The sequence below is a fragment of the Sphaerodactylus townsendi genome, linkage group LG11 (assembly GCF_021028975.2).
Source record: "Sphaerodactylus townsendi isolate TG3544 linkage group LG11, MPM_Stown_v2.3, whole genome shotgun sequence".
NCBI lineage: Eukaryota > Metazoa > Chordata > Lepidosauria > Squamata > Sphaerodactylidae > Sphaerodactylus > Sphaerodactylus townsendi.
Genome location: NC_059435.1, coordinates 32,500,548 through 32,522,984, shown reverse-complemented (window position 1 = coordinate 32,522,984; position 22,437 = coordinate 32,500,548). Strand labels below are relative to the sequence as shown.

Genomic DNA, 22,437 nt, shown 5'->3' with positions numbered 1-22,437 from the left:
TTGAAAAAACATCTATCTGGGATGAATGTTCTTTTATTTGTGTCCAAAACTCCCTATGAGAAAAAAACCCCTGCTATGCACACATAGAGACAGTACTCAGTAGTCAGAGTCTAATTCCAAGGTCAGCATGGAAGATTCTCACTCACGGGAGTTAGGTCCATGGAGATAATGCAACAAACACAAATCTGAAGTTACAGACCAAGATCAGGATGGAACAGACAACACAAGCAAACATGGCAACGTCAATGACAAGTAGACATGTTGTTTCCATGCAGTTTCCCATATCCCAGCATCTTTTAAACAGGTCACAGCTCAGGTGGCTGGAGATGCCCTGCCACTGCATCAGCCCTGCTCATGCAAGTACTCCTCTTTGCTGTTGAGGCTGGAGTACTGCAGGTACTGGGCTCCTGCCCTGCAGGTCACTACACAGCTTTCTTTGGTGATGCTCATGGAGCTTGGGGTATGATGGGGTGGAGAGAAAACAAGGCTTCCTGCAGCTGGCCTAGCATCGGGGGGGGGGGGGGGGGTGAAGAGCTTCTATGCTGGTTCCTAGTTGTAGCTCTGGGTTCAAACCCCACAGCCTTTGTGCTAGTTCCCAGTTGGACCCTGGGTCTGACCCCATCAGGACTGCCTCCTCCTTAGCTCCACTGCTGCCTGCTGAGGGTGGAATGCCATGCCACCATCTGATTTCTCATCTGAAGAGTCCCTGGACATAACTGAGCCTTGTTGGACCATGACACAAGTGGAGAAAAACTTGAAGTGATTATGACCTAATGCAGGTGGGAGCACACTAATGTGCCCACTCTGTCACAGTGATGGCAGCAAAGTGAGTGTGCTCTTTGCTACTATTGTGTGGGCACAATGCCATCAGGTGGAGCTTTTCTAAGTTGTTGAAGAAGCTTTTGTCTCAAGTCTCCTCCAGCAGCTCCACTGCTGCTGGCTGAGGGTGGAGCCCCATACTGCCATCTGGCTCTCTGTCTCAGGAGTCCTCAGAATACCTGGGCTCAGGTGAGCTTCACTGGGCCATGACGGCTTCCTTCATCAGATAGTTTTGGCTTTCAAAATCTGATAAACAGAAAATCTTGTTGGTGTCTAAAATGCTACAGGACTCGAATCTTTCTGTTCTCATGCAGAATCTATATGGCTTCCCTCTGAAATGATCTTAGATCCTACCTTACCTACGTACATTTGTAACTTGTAGTTTGTCAAACACCGAAAATACAAAAGCCCATCACCTTTCAACTCCAAATTGTCAGACACAAATTGATTTTTACCTCCATTCACTGTAATTTGGTCATAATTGATCTCAGTGCCTTTTTAGTAAAGCTCTCCGATTGAATACACAGACAGACATACAAGCACAGGGATGTTCTAGTGTTAAAATCTGACAAAAATATTATAAATAGATCCAAGTTTGACAAATTAGGAATGATTTTGCCTTTTCTTTCGATAGTCTTTCATGCAAACTGTGGCTTCCAGCCTTTTGAACATTCATTTGAATAGTAATGCACTGACTGTACAGGCTGTTTCATGATGAAAGACTGGGATCTCACCTCAGATGCATTAAGAAGGTCATATGCCAGCTGTCTTAAGCTATAAGGATTTAATAGGGGGAACTAAGCTAATTTGATTGTTTGGCAAAGTCTCCTTTCATCTACTTGTATTTATTTTGCTTGCTCAAATATGTAAGCCTGTGGTGCAGAGAGACAAAAATTATTAAATTGGGCTTTTTCCCTCCCACTAAAAAAAGAGCAGCAGTGTTTATTATTGTACCAATGTCCATTGTGATTCGATGTGTTATAATTCCAATTGAGAAATCTCATACTGATTATAAGAACAACCCTTCTGCATTAGACCTAGGGCCCATGTAATCAAGCATCACATTTTTAACAGTGGCTTACAGGAAATACACAAGTGTGAAATACAGAAAATACACACAGCAGTCCTTCTTTATTGTTTGTCTCCAAGCATTCTGCCTCTTTATATGAAGGTTCCATAGTGATTTCATGGCTAATAACTGTTGATAAGAATAGCATCTGTGAATTTGTCTATCCCTTTTTTGAAGCTAAACTAGTGACTGCAGTGACCTGGATGGCCCTAGCTAGGCCGATCTTGTCAGGTATCAGCAGCTATGCATGGTCAGTCCTGATTAGTATTTGGATGGGAGACCACCAAGGAATTCCAGGGTTGCTCTGCAGAGGAAGGCAATGGCCACCCACAGGGCATAGCTGCAATGGGGACATCTGAGACGGCTTGTCCCGGGCGCCGCCATTGCAGTCCCATGGGGAGGTGGGGCCAGGGGTGTATCGGGTGTTTTGGGAGCGGGAAGGGCGGGCGCAGGCAGTTGATTCCCTGGGCGCAGTTCCTGCTCCCTTCATCACTGGCCACCCACCTCTGTTTGTTTATGAGGTTACTATAAGTCAGCTGCAGCCTGACAGCACTTTACACACAAAAACTAATGGCCATCATACATCCTGTGGTTGTGTATTTCCCAAGTTAGTTTGTACATTGTGTGAAGGTTTTCTTTTTGTCTTTCCTGAGTCTACTGTGAAACAATTTCATTGCAAAGTAACTGACCTTGAATTCTAGTATTAAGGAAAAGATTTATTCCACTGTTCATCATATTATAAACTTCCCTCTTAATTTTTCTACATTTGAATTATTTGATTGTTTTTTCATTGTTGATTACATTTTTCAAAGATCTGGAAGTATTTATTTTTTAAAAAACCTATAACAAGAACAACTGTCAGGGTTAAATTGTGCACACATACATACCCCAAAAAATCTGCAGGAGGCAGGATTTTACTTCAAAAGATGAACATTACAGAAACATTACACATGCTGCTGTAATTACTATCTGTGGAAGGTTGCTAATGCAGACTGTGTTCATTGTATTCACAGCCCCAACGGAGCCTTTGCTGTGCAAATTTGCTGATGGAGGGCAGAAGAAACGGCAAAATCAAAGCAAGTACACACAGAATGGGAGGCCGTGGCCGAGAGAAGGAGAGGTGAGTAATATTTACCTGAAATAGTTTCCTCACACATTTAGGTAGACAGTCTTGTGATTTACAAGATCATTATAAAAGAAGATAAATATCTCGAACAATGCAATCCTAAACAGGATTAAACCCTTCTAAGCCCCCCCTTAAAGTTAATGGGCTTAGAAGTGTGTAAGTCTGTTTAGGATTGGCCTGCTATGTTACTAAGGAATAAGGCACATTAATTTGCTTTGTTACATCATTCTGCCTTGCATCATTCTGTAGCCACAGAGAGAACCTGGCCTACAGGAGTGCACTTAAATATTAAGCTAGTTTTAACTGAAATTTTCTGAGCAGTGCTAAATCAGCAAAATGCAGCCTTCAAGTCAGCAGATTATACATGAGTCAGAGTGATATCCCAAGTTGTAATACTCATGAAAGGGAAAGTACCTCATTTTACGATAATGTGTTGAGTCCTGTTTGCTACCTGCCAAATGTGTGGTTGGAGATAGTTTGTTCCCACCTTCCTTTTCCTCCAAGAACTTCATGTGAGCCCCAAAAGCTGAAGGCAGGTGTTGGGTAACCCATATGGACAAAAACCCATATAAGATGAGTGATACCAATTAGATGTAGGAAACAAGCAGAATTACCAACCTCTACCTCTGAGTTGGGAATTTCCCAACCCAGAGTTGGCTCACTAGTAACACCTAATCTTGTGGAGCATACTATCTGGAAAAAAAAACCTACAGTCAGCAAGTCCATTTTTCTCTTATTGTCACAGGATTTTTCTGTGTGGAGATGAGCTATAACTAGTGTTTTTGATATTATGGTTTAGGAATTTTATGAAGAAAAGAAGTCTTCAGGCCTGACTTTGTGCCTGAGAAAAGCATGTCAGGTCTGGCCATATCTACAAGTTCTGTTTTCTACAAGAGGCAATATTTATTATGGTTTCTCAGTCATTTCCCATCAGGCCATTAGAACAGGTTAATTTTAATTTGCTCCCCCTCATTTATTCCCTTCTAAACATTTAGGTGAAAAAGGTCTCTTACCCTTACCATGTGTCCAGACATAAAGTAACTCTGTATGTGCTCAGCATGAGTGAGGAATTAGAAAGGGAGATCTTTGTAACCTCCCCTCCCCTTGAGTATTAGTTACACATTGAGCCATTTGAACTACTAGGTTAAACCTGGTTGTTCAAACCCTTTACATTCTGAAAGCCATTATGAATTAAAATTTTCTCATGTTGAAATAAAAAAAGCCTTGAAATGTGCTGTTTGGGTGACAGCAGCGTAAATCTGCAATGCCATCACAAAGGAATTCCTCTTTTGTTTGGTGTTTTTTTAAATGTTAAAAATTGCTCATCATTGGTAATTTTCATTTGTGATTAGCAGTTTTTAAACCACATTTTGTCATCTTCAAATCAGAATATAGTTTGGTAGTGTTGGCACATATTTTGTGGGCCATTAGTCTAGGACAGAGCCTACATTAGCCCCATCAGTGACCTGTTGAACCAAACAAGGAAGTCATTCTTAAAAGCATGCAAGTTGCTAATTTTTTCAATGGGTTACCATGTTCTGTTCCAACACAAATTTCCCCAGTATTTTTAGTGCACACCGAGCCACCAGTGTGGCAGCAACACTAACATGGGAAATTGATATAGCCTCAAAGAGGTCATTATACTTTGTTATGCTAGTGACCCAAGAAAACTAGTCTTCTTTTACAGCCTTTATGGTTTATTATTTTAAAAATGTGCTCAATCATGACTCCCCAAGAAGGCCTTGATAAGATAGACTGTCACAGAAAGCCCCTTGTAGACAGATTTATATAGCACTTGCTAATGACAACTCTGTAGGGTTTACAACTTTTTATTTTAAACAGTCTATAAATCCATGCTTATCTACCAGGGCTGCCCATCATGTCATTTATCTTGGTCTGTGCTGAAGTTTGGATCAATAAACAGCACAGACGCACAAAGCAATTTGTGACACAATGCCATTGTACCTTGAGGGTTAGCACACTGTACAGTATGTTTTGGATATACCAGAGATGTGAATTCTAGTGTTATCCCAATAGTATTTACTACTAGGCTTGCCTGATGTGCATTCTGTTTTTAAACTTCATGTCAGTGTTACCTCAATAATGAGGAACCTACTGTGTAATTTTGTAATTTAATGTGTCATGTTAAGACTTATGCTTATGCCTTGCTTCAGTTTTTGTTTTCAAAGTTCTGACTAGTTCTACAACCCTAATCCTAATGTATAATTTATTGAAAACTCCATCCTGTCAATTGTATTGATTCACTCTGTGTAATCCCCCGAGTCCAAGTGAGAAAGGCAGACTAAAAATGATGTAAAGAAAATTAAATAGATGATTTTAAATTCAGAAGGCTATTTACATCTGTATGAAGCCTCTTGGAGAAGTCATCAGGAGGTATGGGCTGTGATGTCACCAATATACAGATAATAGCCAGCTCTACCTTTCTTTTCCACCTGATTACAAGGATGCTGTTGATGTTCTCTGGCAGGCAGTAATGGACTACATAAGGATGAACAATCTGAAATTTAATCCTAAGAAGTCAAAGATTCTCAGGGTTAGTAGAAAGGCAGACTGGGGACTTTTAATCTCTCCTGTCTTGGATAGGGTTATACTCCCCTTGAAAAGACAGATTCTCAGCTTGGAAGTGCTGCCTCTGAAGCCACCTTGGGCATCTTGGGATCACCTTCCAACTGGTTGATCACAAAATGATATTTGGATTTTTAAGGCTTTGGCTATTTGGCTCTGCCTGGATAGCCGGGGGGATTTTTGGGGAGGGGGGTTCAGCTTGACTTTATCTGACTACACGATAGTCAATTCACAGCTGACTTATGGCAACCGCATAGGGTTTTCAAAGCAAGATACAATCAGAAATGATTCTCCATTGCCTTCCTCCACATCACAACCCTGGCATTCCTTGGAGGTTGCCAAACACAAACCAGGGCTCACCCTTCTAAGATCTGATGATGCTATCCATGTCAGGGCATTTATCTCTTGATAAAAACCAAGCTGGGACATTCTGCATCAGCTGGCCAAGTTGCCCAAGCCAAGGTTGTCTAGTAGACTAAACTGAGTTGGAAGTGTATTTTCAAGCTGTATTAAGTTCTCCAGCAATAATGTTGAATCCAGTATAATCCTTAGGCTCTTAACCAAGTCAGCAGAAGTCAGCTAGAATGTATCTATATAACTTATTATTAAAACATGTGTATCTGACTATTCATCTGTGTGCAAGGAAGAAATAATTGGGTACTTGCTTCCTGCACTGAAGAATGGCTATCATCCCAAAATTACAAGTTTACATCAAAATTCTTCTTTTCAAGAACTGTCCACTTACATAATAAATCAATTAGAGGCTCAATACATATTCACTTAATTAGTCATTTATCTGAATATTTTTTCTTTATTATATTTTAATACTCAGGGCTGATTCTTCATTTCTTAATAGCATCCAATCATTTTTTATTCAAATACAAATGTAACAGCATCTTGAATACCTTTTAATTTAATGCCTTTTGTCAAATTATGTTAGCCATAATTTATGTTACTAAGCAAATCTGTGAATAGTAAGGTATTGACAGTGAGTCTTGTTAATGTTCATTCATACTTGTTGTGTTTCATAAGAGACAATGTTCCAGAGAGAAGGCATTCACATTATGAGATGGGATTATTGTATTAGGCTGCAGTCTGAGAAACAGCATTCCTGGAATTAAACCCGCTGAATAGAATGGGACTTACTTCTAAATGAACCTATTTAGGATTGCTTTCTTAATTTTGTTTTTCTTCTGCCTCTGATATTTGCAGAGAACAGAAAAGTGTTCCCTTTCTTGTTTAAAAACAACCAGTAAAACCTAGGATGATTATGGAGCATATAGGGATTTAGTGCTACTTGCTCATAATTTTTTTTTTATTCTTACATCTGTGAAATTAAGTAGAACACATGTATGGATTTTTTCAGACCTTTCAGTAGTATTGAAAGGGGAATGTCAAGCCTGTTGAACTCCTCAAGTGATTTTCAAGTTTGTAAATACTATCATTTAATCATAGTGATCAGACTCTAGAGCTTTTCATGTTTTTATGTCAAACCTCCTGTTGCAGCCTTGGCAAAATACGGTTGAAAACTACCAGAATAATAATTTTTATTAGTGGTGATATACTTTAATGCATCTATCTAGGTCCTCAAATGCCTATAATTCTCTCAGTATATCTTTAAGAAGTATGAAAGGGATGAATTCATCCCAACTCCTCCTTTTTATTACACTTTTAATGGGAAGCATCATGAGACCTAGGAATCTGATTCATACACAAAGTCACTGAGCCGTAACCTAGCTAAATCTGCTCATCCTTCTTTGTGTACATGGGACCAACCCATCTGCATAAAGATGCAGCTCTCATATTTTGTCCTATTGGTGGAATTTCTTACATTTAATTCTAATTTGGGGCATTATTATTTAGATTCTAGAGCAAAGGATGTATTTTTTTTATTTAACTAAACCCAAGAATATTGTCCAGTGAAGTTTCTTTTCAGTCCCCAAAAGGTGTGAATATGATACATACCATGTTCAGAGTTTTCAAAAGAGCAGTAAAGACACCTCATGCTTTTAAACATGTGCCATAACAAATTATCTTCCATTACAGCTGGAGAAACCCATTGCCAGCCCACCCTACATTTCCCTCTGGTTATGAATTGGCCTCCTGTGCGAAAGATGCCAACCTGTGAGAATGATAGGGATCACCTTCCAACTGGTTGATCACAAGTTGAAACAGGCATTTGAAACACAATGCCAGGATTTTTTAATTTATAAAAAAAATAGAAATAGGGCTTTACCGTATCTTTCTATGCCGCCCCTAATCTGCTTGCTGTAGAGCTTCATGTTGGGGGGGCGGGGGGGGGGGTTGTTAATCTCTTCCTTTCAAACTCCCAGAGTTAAATATGGCTATGTTGAAATCTTAATTACTATCCTACAAGACAAAGGTAATCATTTATTTTAAGTACCTGATGAGGGAGTGCCTGATGCATATTTTCAGTTGTCCTGAAAAAGTAAAATATATGACTTGATCTAAATCACCATCAGGAGTTTAGTGGTTAATGGTGCTCTTTTTTACAATTTGTTTTAGATATTAATTATTAACTGTCTAAAGCAGTAGTTCCCAAACTTATTTGGCCTACCGCCCCCTTTCCAGAAAAAATATTACTTAGCGCCCCCTGGAAATTATCTTTAAAAAAAATTTTTATAGCAATTAAACAGAAAGATATATGTATTAGTGTTTCTACCTGTGGCCATCACCGCCCCCCTGGATCGCTGCAGCACCCACCGGGGGGCGGTGGCGCCCACTTTGGCAATCACTGGTCTAAAGTATTGTATGACTATTTTAATCATGTCTGTTAGCCCCTCTGAGCCCAGGCCAGGCCAGGGAGGGCAGGATATAAAATAAAATGCCTTACAGTGCCATCCTAAGCAGAGGCCCTTTCCTCACAGGCCAATTAAACCAGGACAACACTGGTAAAAGCCCCCGGGTTGGGGGGGTTAGCTTTTCACAGATCCCGATCCTAACGCGGATTAACATGTGACCCCCACCCCACACCAGGTTTTACAACAGTCACACTATGTGGAATTGTTTTGTTTTAACTTGCCCTGCAGCTGTGTCTGAGCGAACGGCCGCAACTGCAAAGTGTGTTATGCGGCTGCATTTTTTTTCTTCCCCTCCCGGCTCCCATCTGCGGAGCCATGCAGGCACTGCTGGCTCCAGCAAGCATCTGTGTGGCTGCCTGTGTAGCTGCATCAGAGGGAGGTAAGTTTCTGAAAGTTATTTTTAAAAAGCACCTCCATGTGAAGGCGCATCCTGGCTGGTATGCTGGCTTTCCACAGGGCAGCCAGGCATGCAAAGGGCCCAGGACTATTCCAGGTTCGTTAATCCTGGCTGTAACCCGCTCAGAATTTGCTATGTGGAAAGGGCCAGAGATACACCCTTCTAAGTCCATTAATTTCAGTTTACTTAGAAGGTGCAACTCAGCTCAAGGTGGATCTATAATACATTGTTTGCCTGTGTACCTTGAAAATTTGCATCAATGTTTGTTTGGTTTAATTGGTTTTTATGACATTAGCATGAACACTATGGTATCAGTTCTTCACAAACACTCTACATGGCATATGCACATCCTAAAATATTTCCTGTATACAGCCAAGAAATTTAACAGAGAATGCCATCATTCTGAAATTCAAAGCTGAACTTATTTAATCTTTAAGGAATTTGCCTATAGGATTTCATCTTAAAAACAGAATATTTGTGGGGGGAGGGTCATGTTTGATTCAGCTACTAGTCTTCCAAGCACTATTGAAGGTTATTCCATTTGTGCCCCCAATATATATAATAAAAATGTTTGGTTCGCAAACCAGAACCTCATGAGATAGTAAAATGTATAAGAGGAAAAGGTTTATTGTTGTATTGCTGGATCTTATTTGCTAACAATTCTAACTAGGGTGGACTTGGATAAATCACACAAAAAAGAAATCTTTTTTTAGTTCTCTGTTCTTACATCATACACAAAGTGAGAGAGAACCACAGTTATGATGACTGATTTTTGAGCATCAGCTTCCTAAAACTGAATTGGGTTGAAATTAAGTAGCTTACTATGGGTGAAAGATTGTTGATGCTTCCTTCCTTTTTTCCTGGCCAATTTCTAATGTTTTCATCTTGTATTAGGCCAGTGCATAAACCTATGCTTTAATTTATAAAAGAAAGACATTCACAATTCAGTCCTTACAAATGTTTACCCAGGAGAATAAAAAATGAGCAATTTAAAGTGTAGGACCCCAGAATTTTCTTATCCTGCAAGTGTTCTTTTAACAGTCTTCCATTTTTGACCTACCATTCATTACTATTCTGCTCAATGCCCTCCAGCAATTTAGAGAGAAAAATATACAAAGGTCATTTGGGAGACTGGGATTTCCCCACTTGGTTGTAAAGTCAATAGCTGCAGGAAAGTCAAAGTCGTTGATCCTTGTGCCAATCCTCTTCTCTCTACCAGCAGCAGGCATTTAGAAACGATTAGTAGGTCTCTGTTGGGCGCATTTATATCTCAGGAACAGGCTTTTTTGTGCTTCCAAGCAGACAGGTTATATTGGATTCTGCTTCACAGTGCTCTGTGGTTAGGAATGAGTCAGTCTAAGAACTGGTTGAGTCTTTATTCTTGTATCTATGTGCTTATCTGTTAGGAGATCTTAGACCTGCCCCCCCTCCCGCAACTCTGCTGATGGGTACCATATATCTCTTTCCCTTCCAAAATTATATTTTTTTCTGTTGCTTGCATTCACTGATAGTCTGTGGCTTGCAGCCAAAACACTTATTTTGGCCAAGTTAAGATTGTTTGAGTATAATGAGTGGCCTCTGCACTGGTACTCAATTGTGCAGTGAGAAAATGTCTATAGTTTCTCAAATGATTTTCTTGATCTAATTGGGGTCATAATGGGTTGAATCCATATCCATTAATTCTCACTTAGCATACTGGTTAATCTTAACCCATCAAGCATACTGTAACCACATATCATCTTTATGCCACTTCACAACGAAAAACCCAACTGCGAAAATACATTTATATTTGCTGTGATTAGATATTACAAGCTGAGGGCATGCAAAGAAGTGTGGAGAACAACAGCCTGTAGAATTCACTGGGGACCACTTTTGCAGCTGCAGAGCTGGGGAGCAAGCACAGAGAAAGGATTTCTTCTTCACACTGGGCAGGTTGGGGTGACCAGACTTGGGCCAGCTTGAGCAACCATACACAAGGCCTGCTGAGGGGTTGACCAGGCTTCCAAGCACAGGCATGATAGCCTACGCTTCAGTCTGGTGTACTTCTCCAGGACTTTGGTAGCCACAAGCCAGACTGGTTGCACAGTCAGCTTTGCTCTCCCTGTACATCTGGCAATGGCAGTCACATGGACCTCTCCCACAGGTATCCATCTTGCTCATAAGGTACATCAATGGGTCCTCAATATTGTGTGGATATATTTTACTTCCTTAAGACCAAGGATGGAAGGTGCTGCCCATGATTTAATGAGGTAAGGACCAAAAAGGGAGCATGAGTGCTCTTTTGATAACTGGTTGGCAGGATACACTGTGTACATGGGTATGGTTCAGGCCACCTATCCCAACTTTCAGAGAGAACTGGGGAGTTTCTTTCAGGTACACTCAGATGATAGGCAGACATGAGGCTTTACCTCATAAGGCACAACTGCACTCAAGTGGGTGGCCCACTCACTGTACTGGCAATGGCTTACTTAGGGACCTCACCTTCCTCAAGTTCTTCCATATCCTGGTCATTGTTACTATATGGTAGGATGACTAGGACCACTTCAGGGATAGGTGGATCATCTTCTGGTGTGACAACCAGGCTGTGGCTAGGATGATTAATTGACAGGTCTCATGCTCATGCATCTGGTGCACAAATTTATTCTGGTCTGCCTTTCTGTAAGCATCTCTTTTTCAGCTTGGTATATTGCATCAGCTTGGCACAGATGGCATCATAGACACCATATCTCATTTTTAGAGATAGAGGTTCCAGAAACCATTCCCCAGACCCCTTACCAAAGGAGCTGTGGGCACGTGGCAACAGGCGATCATACAGGGAATCCTCAGCTCCATTGCACCGTCTACTCTGGTTTTCTACTTCCAGGACAGACTGGCCTTCCTCACATTCTCAAAAGATGAAGGGGGAGGCAGTTTCTTTTCAACCTTGGAGGCAATGGGGCTCTGTTACTTGGCACACCCAAGGGAGAGAGGCATGGCCCCCAAGACCATGGGGGTTAATTTGTCCACCATTACATTCTACAGCAGGGCCCTTGGCTGTACTGACCTCTGCAGGTCTTTTAATTCCAGGTAGGCCATTGAGGTTTGAAAAAGGAGTTCCTTCTCAGTCACCTGATGCTTGCAGGACCATCCCTGTTGTAATTATCAAGGGACTCTTGCAGCAGTTGCCTGCCTTCTATTGGTCCAGGTTCAAGGCTGCTCTCTTCCAGGCTGCCTTCATTCTGTGGACTTTCCACAGCAGTGAGTTGGTCTCAGCTTCAAGCTGTGATTGCTTGGGTCAGACAATAAGGCTTCATAATGGTACAATACGATTGAGGGATTGGAACTCTACATGGTAGTACAGCAGTCCAAGACTGAATGAAGAGGCAGGAGGTTGGTGTGAGCCTACACACACACACACACACACACACACACACACACACACACACAGAGAGAGAGAGAGAGAGAGAGAGAGAGAGAGAGAGGCATCACTGCCCAGCCCAGGCACACACGCACGCACGCATGCAAGCACACACTCACACAAGTATCCTTGCCCAACCCAGGCAACCACAAATTATCTGACCAAAAGATTAAGGATTGTCTGCTCCCTCCTCACTTATGTGGATGGGACTTTCCTCACAGGGTTTCAGTTTACTAACATGTTGCAGGTGTACCTGGCCATTCTGGAATTCCAGCTGAAGAATTCTGCGGTGCACTTTTTTTGCATAGGTGCAGTCATGGATGCAACTTTCTTTTGGACTATTGGGCACTGAAGGTCTTCTACCTTTAAGGTATACATTCATTCTACTCCTCAACCACTCACTAACTCTATTTTAGCTCTGGGAGGCCAGTATAGAGCATGTATAGTGGGGCCACAGCATCCCTCACAGTGCTAGGATCTATGCAACTTCATCCAGATTGGGCTCAGAGGAATGCTCTGAGAGGCTCTTGCAACCACTGTCACATGGCTGGTTGTCATGTGGGAGAAACCAGGGGCTCTGATCATCCAGCTGGGAGAAAATTACTTCACTTGTATGAATGGACCTAAAGTCTGGAAGGGAATTTGTGTTTCATTGTTTCCTCCTGCCTAGCCCACGGCTCTCTTGGTTCAATGTATTGAAATGTTGCAGCTGCCACAGGATAATTTTGCCATACAGAGTTGGTGTTGTGAGGCTGATATTGATCATACCAGCTGGGTGGGTAGTGGAGGCAGGTGTGGGTTCCATCATTCAGCACCTGGATATTTCCTTCATGCTGGTGGCCCTATTTTGGGAGGATGGCATGCATCTTTCTGAATGGGACCCAGGATGTGTGGCTTCATAGCATCTGTGATGGCCTGCTTTCTTGGATGAAGTCATAGAAGGGCTGGCAGGAGAGAGACTGTTGCCCTTCTCTTGTGGCAGTTTGGGCATTAGACTGGATCCAGTTTTGTGGTGGCTGAGCCTGTATGCCTACCTCCCTGGGCTTGAGCACTCCTGTAAGGGGTCTTGAGGGTAGAGCTGTCTACATTACAGCTAGCTTGGGGGCTGGCATCCAACTCTGTCCCTAAGGTGGCAAGGTAAACATGAATCGAATGACACCCATGTGGGACCCCTGAACTTGCCATCCCACAGTTGCTCCCCCACCAGGTGGGCTGGAAGGAGGGGTGTTCATCAGCTGACAGACAGATGGCCCAATTCTGGATTCATGTCCTGTTCTACACTGGTGGTTCTATGATTTCTCACAATAATAACTGTGGCCTCAGTCTGCAACAGGAAACCGTTTGGTGGTCTCCTTCAGACAAACCGTTTGGTGGTCCCCTTCAGACATTTAGTCGTTCTCAGGGTGTGGGCAGGATAATTTATGCTGTTCCACTGTTTCCTATCAACTGTTTCCAAAATGTGCCCTGGATCATAATTTGTCCTCATCAGGACACTTTGAGGATTTTTTCTTTTTAAAAAGGTCACCTTTTCCTCGCACTTGGGGACTTCCTTATGTATATGGAGCCCTTTATGCATGAACTGATTCTGCTGTTTGTATTATTGGCTTCTGGATATAATTTACTTAACTAATTTACAGGTTAAGTATATCAACATGTCACACTCATGGATTGGGAAAAACTGCTGGAAAAGATTTTTGTTCAACCGCTTTTTAAAATGAATTCTTTTTGGAGAGTTAAAGTTAGTGATGAGATTGACTGTCAGCATGTAGTAAATTTACCAAAAAAAAAAAAAAACCTCTCCCCAACACATACATGGACCCTGAAGATCTCCTAGAATCAAAACTGATACCCAGATTACAGTGATCTGTTCCCTTGGAGAAGGGTGCTTTGAAGGTTGGACTCTATGGTATTATACCACAATGAGGTCCCTCCTCCCCTCACTGCACTCTCCCCAGGATCCACCCCCAAATCTTTGGGAATTTGTAATCTTGGAGCTGGTAGCCTTCAGATGTAGGTATTTTTGAGAGCTGCCATCTTTTAGCCCTGTAATTTTTGACAATGCATATTCATAGCATCAATGAAACATCAAGGGTTTTTATTACACCTACAGTACAGTCATGGCTTTGTAGTCTAATTATTTTAATTGTTTACCCTTAACCCAGTTGTGGAATAAATCACAAATGTCTGCATGAGAGCGAGAGGGAGAACACAGCTGAGTAGAAGAACACAGAGCTATTAAAAATTGTAGTACAGTCTGCTGCATATTGAAAATTCCTTGGCATAGAAGAAATTTCCAGTACCTTTCAGATCTGATGCTTTGAATTTTATTCGTTTTAGTGGAATTTGCTTCCTCATAAGTGGCTTTAGGGCAACAGCTATAGTATCTATCTATGTACAGACTCATAAGGAGATTCACTGGATGAAGCACAGGTGGTGGTTTATAAATTCCAGTAAAAAGAATCAGTTTTACTGGCCTTCTGTTTTAACTCTAGGAGAATGTATACTATAGAGGATATATAGCCTTGGTCATGCTGTTGTTTCTCTTGGTATTAGTCAAAACAGAAAAATAATAAGAGTTTGAATAACAACAACTGTGAAAAGTCTAGTTAGACTTTAGTCTGTAGCAAAAAAATATAATAGGAGTCCAGTGGCACCTGAAAGACTAGCAAAATTTATCCCAGCATTAGCTTTTGTGAGTCAGAGCTCATGATCCAGATACATTGGAGCTCTGACTCATGAAAGTTCATGCTAGAATACCTTTTACTAGTGTTTAAGGGGCCACTGGATTCCTGTTTATTCAGTTACAAAGAAAGATTCCATATTGAGGTCTTGGATATTCAGATCCAATTGCAGGGTAAATTTTTGCCACTGTTGTCTCCATGCAATGTCCTGGGACGTAGTTTTCTTTTCTTTTTACTTTCTTTAACATTAAATAATTCATTGCCTGGAATCCTACCTCTGTGCCATTTTATTCAGATCTTAACTTGCACCTGCACATGTAGTCCTGATGTGAACCTGAAGATCTTGGCTTTCTAGCTCCTCACTGTTTGAGTACGGTGTCTTTCAGGCTGTTCTGCTAGGAAGAACGTTCGGCTTTTTAATTGTACATCTGTGTGCTCAAAGCAGCTCACATCAAAAGGTTTGAGTTACTGCCTAATTTTTGTAAACTTGTTTTTTTAATACTGTGGTATATTTTGTTCAGTGTGAACTGCAATAAATTATCAAAGGAAAGCTAACTTTCCCGCTGTGCGGAGCTTATTTTATTAAATGAATTCTGAAACTAAGTCTTATTTGGCTGGTGGGTTCCCTGTTCCTATTCTTCAAAGAGCTTCTCATTTGGACTATTTGTTGTCAAGGGCTTTGTCTTTTTCTGTTTCATTTGTTCTGTTTCATTTTTTTTGATCTTAACCACTCACCCTCATTTTCGGATTCCTACTGGTTGCTTCTCATCTGGCATTTCACTTCCTGCTTGGACTTCTGGTTCGTAGATTGTCCCATTTGCCAGCTTTCCCAGTCTTCATCATGCATCTTGTCAACAGGCCTTCAAGAGTTGACCCTGCACTTAAGTTCATGAGTGTTTTTGTTTTAGGAAGGGGTTTTGCATTCACTCTCCAAGGCTCAGAAAGAGATAAGTGTATGCAAAGTTTACATGCTTTTGATGAAACAGCGTTTGTCAGATTGCTTTGGTTTGCTGCACTGTCAATCAGAAGAGAAAGCCATACAATGGAATGAACAGAAGAGAAAGCCATACAATTGTCATGATAGCTTGGCACCAGAATGGCACAAAGAATTGGACTCTAAACTTTGCTTCTTTTATAATATGATCCCTTAGGACATTTCAATAGCTAGATCACTGGCTAAGCCATCCATTTGGAGTATAGCATTTGAAAAAAGAAAATAATATAGTAGATCTCTTTTCTGCAACACCATACGTGGCAAAAGTTATAGTTACTGGCAGTACAGCACAAATTAGCGCTGCATTTTCCAAACAAGATCCTAGGATGATTTGTTAATGGCACAGTATGTAACTTTGCCCAAAATCAGCAGTCCTTGTATCCCACCATAATGTGATGATTCAGCAATGATAAAATCAAGCCATTTGGCTCAAAAATATAAAGAGTGATCCTGCTTACATTTTGCTTGGTTTAAAAGGTTTGTAGTTTGCAATGCCAATCATGTCTAGAATAAATTACCCAGTTTCCGGAACCAGCAGAATGAAATCATGATAATTTTTGTAGCCTATAATCCATATGAACTAAAGCCTACTTCTGGGGTTAGATCCGCGAAGATCCTAATTCTCTAATTGTGGAGCCTTCCTTTTGAGCAAGCTGCCTTACACTAATGCAGCATTCTGGCTCTAGTGTAGCAAAGGTCCTTGAATTAGAAAAAACATCCTTCCACCAATAATGCAATGGAGCCTTTGGATCCAACTCACTGACTACAAATTTAGTAATTTTAATGCTGATGAAATTAGGAGGAGGAGCAAAAAAATCCTTCGAAATAAATGGAAGAATATTTTGTCCTGCTTGTGGAAGGGAATACCCACTTGTATGAATGCCAATTTATTTGAGGTTCGAAGAAGCACTAAGAGACTATTATACAAAAAGGCATTTGGGATTCGCTAACAACCCCTCCTTTGTCTTGGCCTGGTGTGCATGCTCACAATACCAAAAGAGTAATAATCTTTTTTCCCCCCAACTGTGTGTAGGCTGGCATGGCCTTGACGTATGATCCCACAGCTGCAATACAGAATGGGTAAGTAACATATACTTTCCTTGTTTTTTAAGGCATATTGTAACCAAATATGACCAAAAAAGTTGTCATGGATGGGTAATAGTTTTGCATTTTATTTTTACATCCTATTATTTGTAGCATCTAGTTATTGAAGTTTTCCTCATACCATCCTTCTTTCCTTGTTCTTAGTTTTTTATACTGTATGGGAAACATAGCTTTCCCCTTTCCGGACTACTGTCACCACTGAAGGAATAGTTGCCTCACTTGGACAGAAGGAGGCAGGCATGTTCCAAAGTGAGGGAAAGATCAAGTTTCCTGAGGGTGCCCATAGAAAGGCTAATTTTATTGTCTGCCTTCCAAAAGGAATTGCATTTTGTTTAGAGTAGGTGGTCTGGTTAGTATTTGGATGCGAGATCACCAAAAAATTCTGGGGTTGCTATGCAAATGAAGGCAATGGCAAACCACTTCTGTTAGTCTCTTGCCTTGAAAATCCTACAAAATTGCCATAAGTCTGCTGTAACTTGATTGCACTTTCCACATACACTGGATGCTCAGTCATTTTGAAACATTTATGATTTGTGAATACATTTTCCTCTCCCTTAGAGATGTTTCTGCCTTACCTTTTCTAAGTGGGCAAGAGGTGAGTCCTAACACATTCCCCCTCCAAAGGAGAGATTCATGTTGGAAAATCATAGTGTGAATGAAGTATTTTCCTTCACAAACATTTTTCACCATCTTAAGTGCTGGCTTTCTTCTCTTTCTATTAACTCCTGCTGCATTCACAGTGAGTGACTTTGCTACTGTGAAGTAAGTTTGAGATCTCCAGGTCTTAAAAAGTAAGAGAGGCATATCTTTCAGTATGACACATAGTATTGCATGGCAACATTGACTTTTGGTTCTGTAATAGAAAGCTTCTTACCATGTATAAAGTAAGACACTTAGGCTGCAGACATAAGAACAGTTTTCTGGGAATGAACCCCTAGGAGAAAATGGTACTTATTTCTGAGTTTGTTCAGAATTGTTTCCTTAGTATAGGAATATCCAAGTCATGCATATTAAGGAACCTCCCCCCGCCCCCCCAATAAAATGAAATCCTGTACAAACTTTTAAGTTCTCCAGTGCTTTCATCAGGCTAGATAGTTTTTAAAGGAGGGGAATAAAAACTGAGTAAAAAAAGTCTAATCTGTAGAATTCTTGCCCATATCCTTGGTAGAACAGCCTGTAGACTTGAACAGAAACTGTTTGTGGTACCTTCCATTTGGTGTCCCAGAGTGTATGTCAGTCCTGATTTCTATTCTTAAGTACCAAAATAAATCATCCCCATGCACAGAGGGTGTACTGGATATCAACTTCTTGATGGCTCTTTCCCATCCACACTATGTCTGGATCACAATGGGGTTGTTCCCCCAACAGCTTAAGTGTGTGATTGTTTATTTTTGTTTGTTTGTGTGTGTAAAGTATTGTCAACTAACAGCTGACTTATGGCGACCCCATAGGGTTTTCAAGGCAAGAGACTTATAGAGGTGGTTTGCCACTGCTTTCCTCTGCAGAGCAACCCTAGAATTCCTTAGTGGTCTCCTTTGCTGATACTTACCAGGGCCAAGCTTCCTTAGCTTCCCAGATCTGATGAGATAGGGCTAGCCTGGACCACTTATCCATTTTATTGTAAAAGAGATATGCTGACTTCAACTGGTCTTTCCTTAACTTCTTACTGCAATAGAAGTCTATTTTAATCAAGCTTGGTTATATTTCATCATTGGGTTAGGCTGGGATACCATTCAGAAGTTCTGTTCCCTCGTACTAGTTGTGATATTATTGTGTTTGTTTCATGTGAATAAATATGAGGTCTTGGTATTGTATCCTCTGGTAGAAAAGTAATTTCAGCAAAACTCTTAGAGGAAAAAAAAAGCTGACCTGTGCAAAACATAGAAATGACGCAGTCCCCAAGTGTAGCTTCACCCTGTTGCAAAGCAGAAATGGAATTACATGAGCAGTCTGTTAGACATCAGCAATAATCTGTCCTACAAAATTTTGTTGTATATTGAGGCAGCTTGTTCAGTGAGACTGTTATTGTTCAAATCTGTCCTTTCAGTCTGTCTGTATAAAACAAAGATAATCATGTTAGTATATCGAAGATGAACTTTCTTAGCAAGTAGTTACAATAAATTTACTCTTATTATGTGCCATGCGTACCAACATTTTATAAAAATTCTCTAGAACTTGATGTAAATTTGAGACCATTTACCTATATATTCTCCCATTGATCAATTTGTATATTTTACCCAAAATTACTGGCCATTTTATTGTACAATCTTTCACTCATTCTTTTTCTGTTTCATATTTTAGCAAAAGCTTATACCTTTTTGCAATAACATGATCAACAGTCATGCCTAGTTCTACTTCATAATCTGTCTTAGAATATTCACACCGTGTGACCTTGTGTCTGCTTTGAATCTTTCTAATAAACATGCATAAAAAACCAATGACAGTTATGTCCTTCTGCTAGTAACATTTTCTTGATTTCATTTTGCTTTTCATTTGAGAAAAGTCTAGTATACCATGGTACACTTACCGCCTATTTTCAAATACCATTTCTCATGATCATTTCTTGTGATGAGAGCCTGACAATGTTTTCTTTACACACACACACAGTTTTTCACAAAACAATACAATAATAAAAGGAAAATATGTAGAAAAAGAAAAATTACATGAATGTGCAGTAATCAATATACTGAAGGAAAACTTCCACTTACGTAGATAAACACATAAAGCTATAACGGTGCTTTCTGACTCAACTTAGCTTTATATTTGTCGCATATTCTCAAGACAAATTACCAAAACCATTTTTTTATTTGATGGACAACTGTGGTTTGGTTGATACATACATTCAAAAAAATGAGAGTGTACCTGTTTTTCAGAAAGATACAGATTTTTTTTCAAGAATAGATATGATTTGGATGTCTAGTCACATAACAGCCCAATGCAAAGCAAGAGAGTGAGGGCAGTTGTGGAGGTAGCAGAGCCCTGTGCTGCCAGATTTGCTCTCCCCAGGGCACTTACTCCAGCAGAGGGGTAAATCCATTGGTGGGCAGCCACTACGGCCTTCTACGGGACACTCCAACATGGTGCTCTCTGCCAGTTAATGGAGGTGTTCCAGAAACATGGCCAGAAATGGAGCTGACATTAGTTGGCTTCCACCTGGCCTTGCCTCCTAGGATGCTGGTGCCCAGGGCACAGATTTACACCACCATTTTGGGTGGCATAAGCCCATTGAGACGAATAAAGTTTTTTTCAGTGGCTGGGAGACTTTTTGTTTTTGTTTTGGATTTCCATGTCACTGAAAAGTCCTCTAGAGGTGGCAGAGCAGTGCTGCACTGGTACTGTTCCTGGCTGCCCCAGGGTTCTGGATTGGACTGCCCAGTATCTAAGGTAGAAATTTTACCAAAGACAGTTTCAGATCATAATCCTGGGAGCCTGGTTTGTAAAAGAAAATCCAATATTTTCAGATGGAGATTAAATTAAGCCTTGCTTCAAAAGAACATTATTCTGGTCTGTAAGAAAAGAATTCAAAGAAATTTTGAACTCAATTTAAATAAGGAAATGGACTTGAGAGTGCTTTAAGATACAAGTAAATCTTTTGTTAGAGGTTATATAATATGATGTAACTCTGAAGTTAAGAAAAAGAGGCAAGAGAAAATACAAAGTATCTCAGAGGAGATAAAAGAAAAGAGGTAAAAGAGATTAACAAAGAGATAAAAGAGGTAAAAAGAGATTTAAAAATGCCAAAGAGATAAGATCTTGCAGCAAATATGAATCTTGTAACAACAGTTAACAGTGAGAGAAAAGGAAATAAAATTGAAGCATGCAAAGCAGAAGAATTTTGGATTTGCAGAAAAGAAACAGGTAAATGGTTAGCATATAAATTGAGAAAAGAGAGAGAGGAAGATGAGACTGCAGTTACAAGAAGTGGACAAAGTTTTGACAGATGATGTGATTATTCAAAAAACAATTTATAACTAATATACACATTTATGTAAAGTCCTGGAGGTTCCATTTATAAAAATAGATGAATATGTTAGAAAACAAAACCTACCTAAGATTACATAAGAACAGAGACTTATTATTAATATAACTCAACAATAACAGAACTGGCAGATGCTATAAAAATTTAAACCAGAAAGGTTCCTAATGCAGATATTTTTGAGACTGTATTATAAGTGATTCGAAGGTGAAATTGTAAAATCTCTGCAAAATATAGTGTACTCCATCTTGCAAAGAGGAAAGATGCTGGAGTCATGGAAAGAGGCTAATATAACATTAATACCTAAAGAAGGACAAGGCTTAACTTTGACAAGAAACTATAGTTTAAAATCATTTTTGAATAATGACATATTTCCAACCATTTTAGCTGATAGATTGAAAATAGTTCTAGAAGAGGTTGTTAATGAAAATTGATGTTGATTTTACCCAAAAGTCAAGTTAAAAGACAATGTTAGAACGGTTTTGGATATTTTGGAATATTTAGAGAACCAGAATAAAAGACAAGTCACTGATTTTTCTAGAGATAGAGACGGCATTTGACCATTTGAACTGGTCTTAGGGTTTTAGAAAATATGGATTTTGGAGAGAAGTTTACAAAATGAGTGAAATTGAGTTATATTTCACAGTCAGCACAAATAATTGTTAATTGTTAACTAAACCATGTCAGATACAAAAAAGGACAAGGTTGTCAATTATTTCCCATATTCTTTATACTAATTCTTGTGGTATTGATAGAGATATTCAGAGATTTACTACCTCTAAGGTCCCATGGCTTCAATCACCATGGCTAGTAGCCACTGATGGACCTATCCTCCATTAATCTGTCTAATCTGTTGGTAAAGCTATCCATTCCAATGGACTCTTCAGGGAGAGTGTGATTGCATTATGTGTCAGTGTATAAATATTTCACATAAATATTAAATTGCGTTATGTGTCAGTGTATAAATATTTCACAAGCTTCCATTTAGTTAAATGTATCTCTTTTGCAGAAAAGAAAATAATTCCCAGCCTATCAAATTCTTGGTTGAAATTAGCTTTTCCTGCAATTGTGGTCGCAACTGTGATTGAACTCATGAAAAACAGATTCTTAGGAAGCCTCAAATATGAGGTTCCCCCATAGCTTTCTTTTTTAAAACCCTGAACAATTTTCCATTTATATAGCCCCAACTGGCAGTGTTTTTAATGTTCTAGTGAGTGAAAATATCAGCAGCACTGTTCTGTAAGAAATTTGAGCCCTGTCCTGGATATTTTTAAAGGAGCGGTGCCTTTGTCACTCTTAATGGTCAGCACAGCAGTGCTAAGGAAAATGTGTATGACTTGCTAATGCCACTGGTGAGTTGAAAAGTATAAATGCTTTTCTAAACACCTTCTGTTTTCAATAGAAGAGTTTTGTTCAGTGCCCACTGAGCACTAGTGGAATTTAAAATTGTCTCTCTGCCTATTCAT

The 22,437-nt window shown here is 40.0% G+C and overlaps 1 protein-coding gene across 5 annotated transcripts in view; it reads left to right on the top strand.

Annotated features, from left to right (window-relative positions):
* Positions 1-22,437, top strand: part of RBMS3 (RNA binding motif single stranded interacting protein 3) — an 882,486-nt gene that overhangs the window by 769,761 nt on the left and 90,288 nt on the right. For 4 of the 5 annotated variants that reach the window (XM_048510685.1, XM_048510686.1, XM_048510688.1 and 1 more), the window contains 2 exons: positions 2,902-3,008; positions 16,925-16,971. In XM_048510685.1, the coding sequence (XP_048366642.1) occupies positions 2,902-3,008; positions 16,925-16,971 (154 nt within the window). The remainder of the gene's footprint in view (positions 1-2,901; positions 3,009-16,924; positions 16,972-22,437) is intronic. The other variant, XM_048510687.1, reaches the window with a different exon arrangement.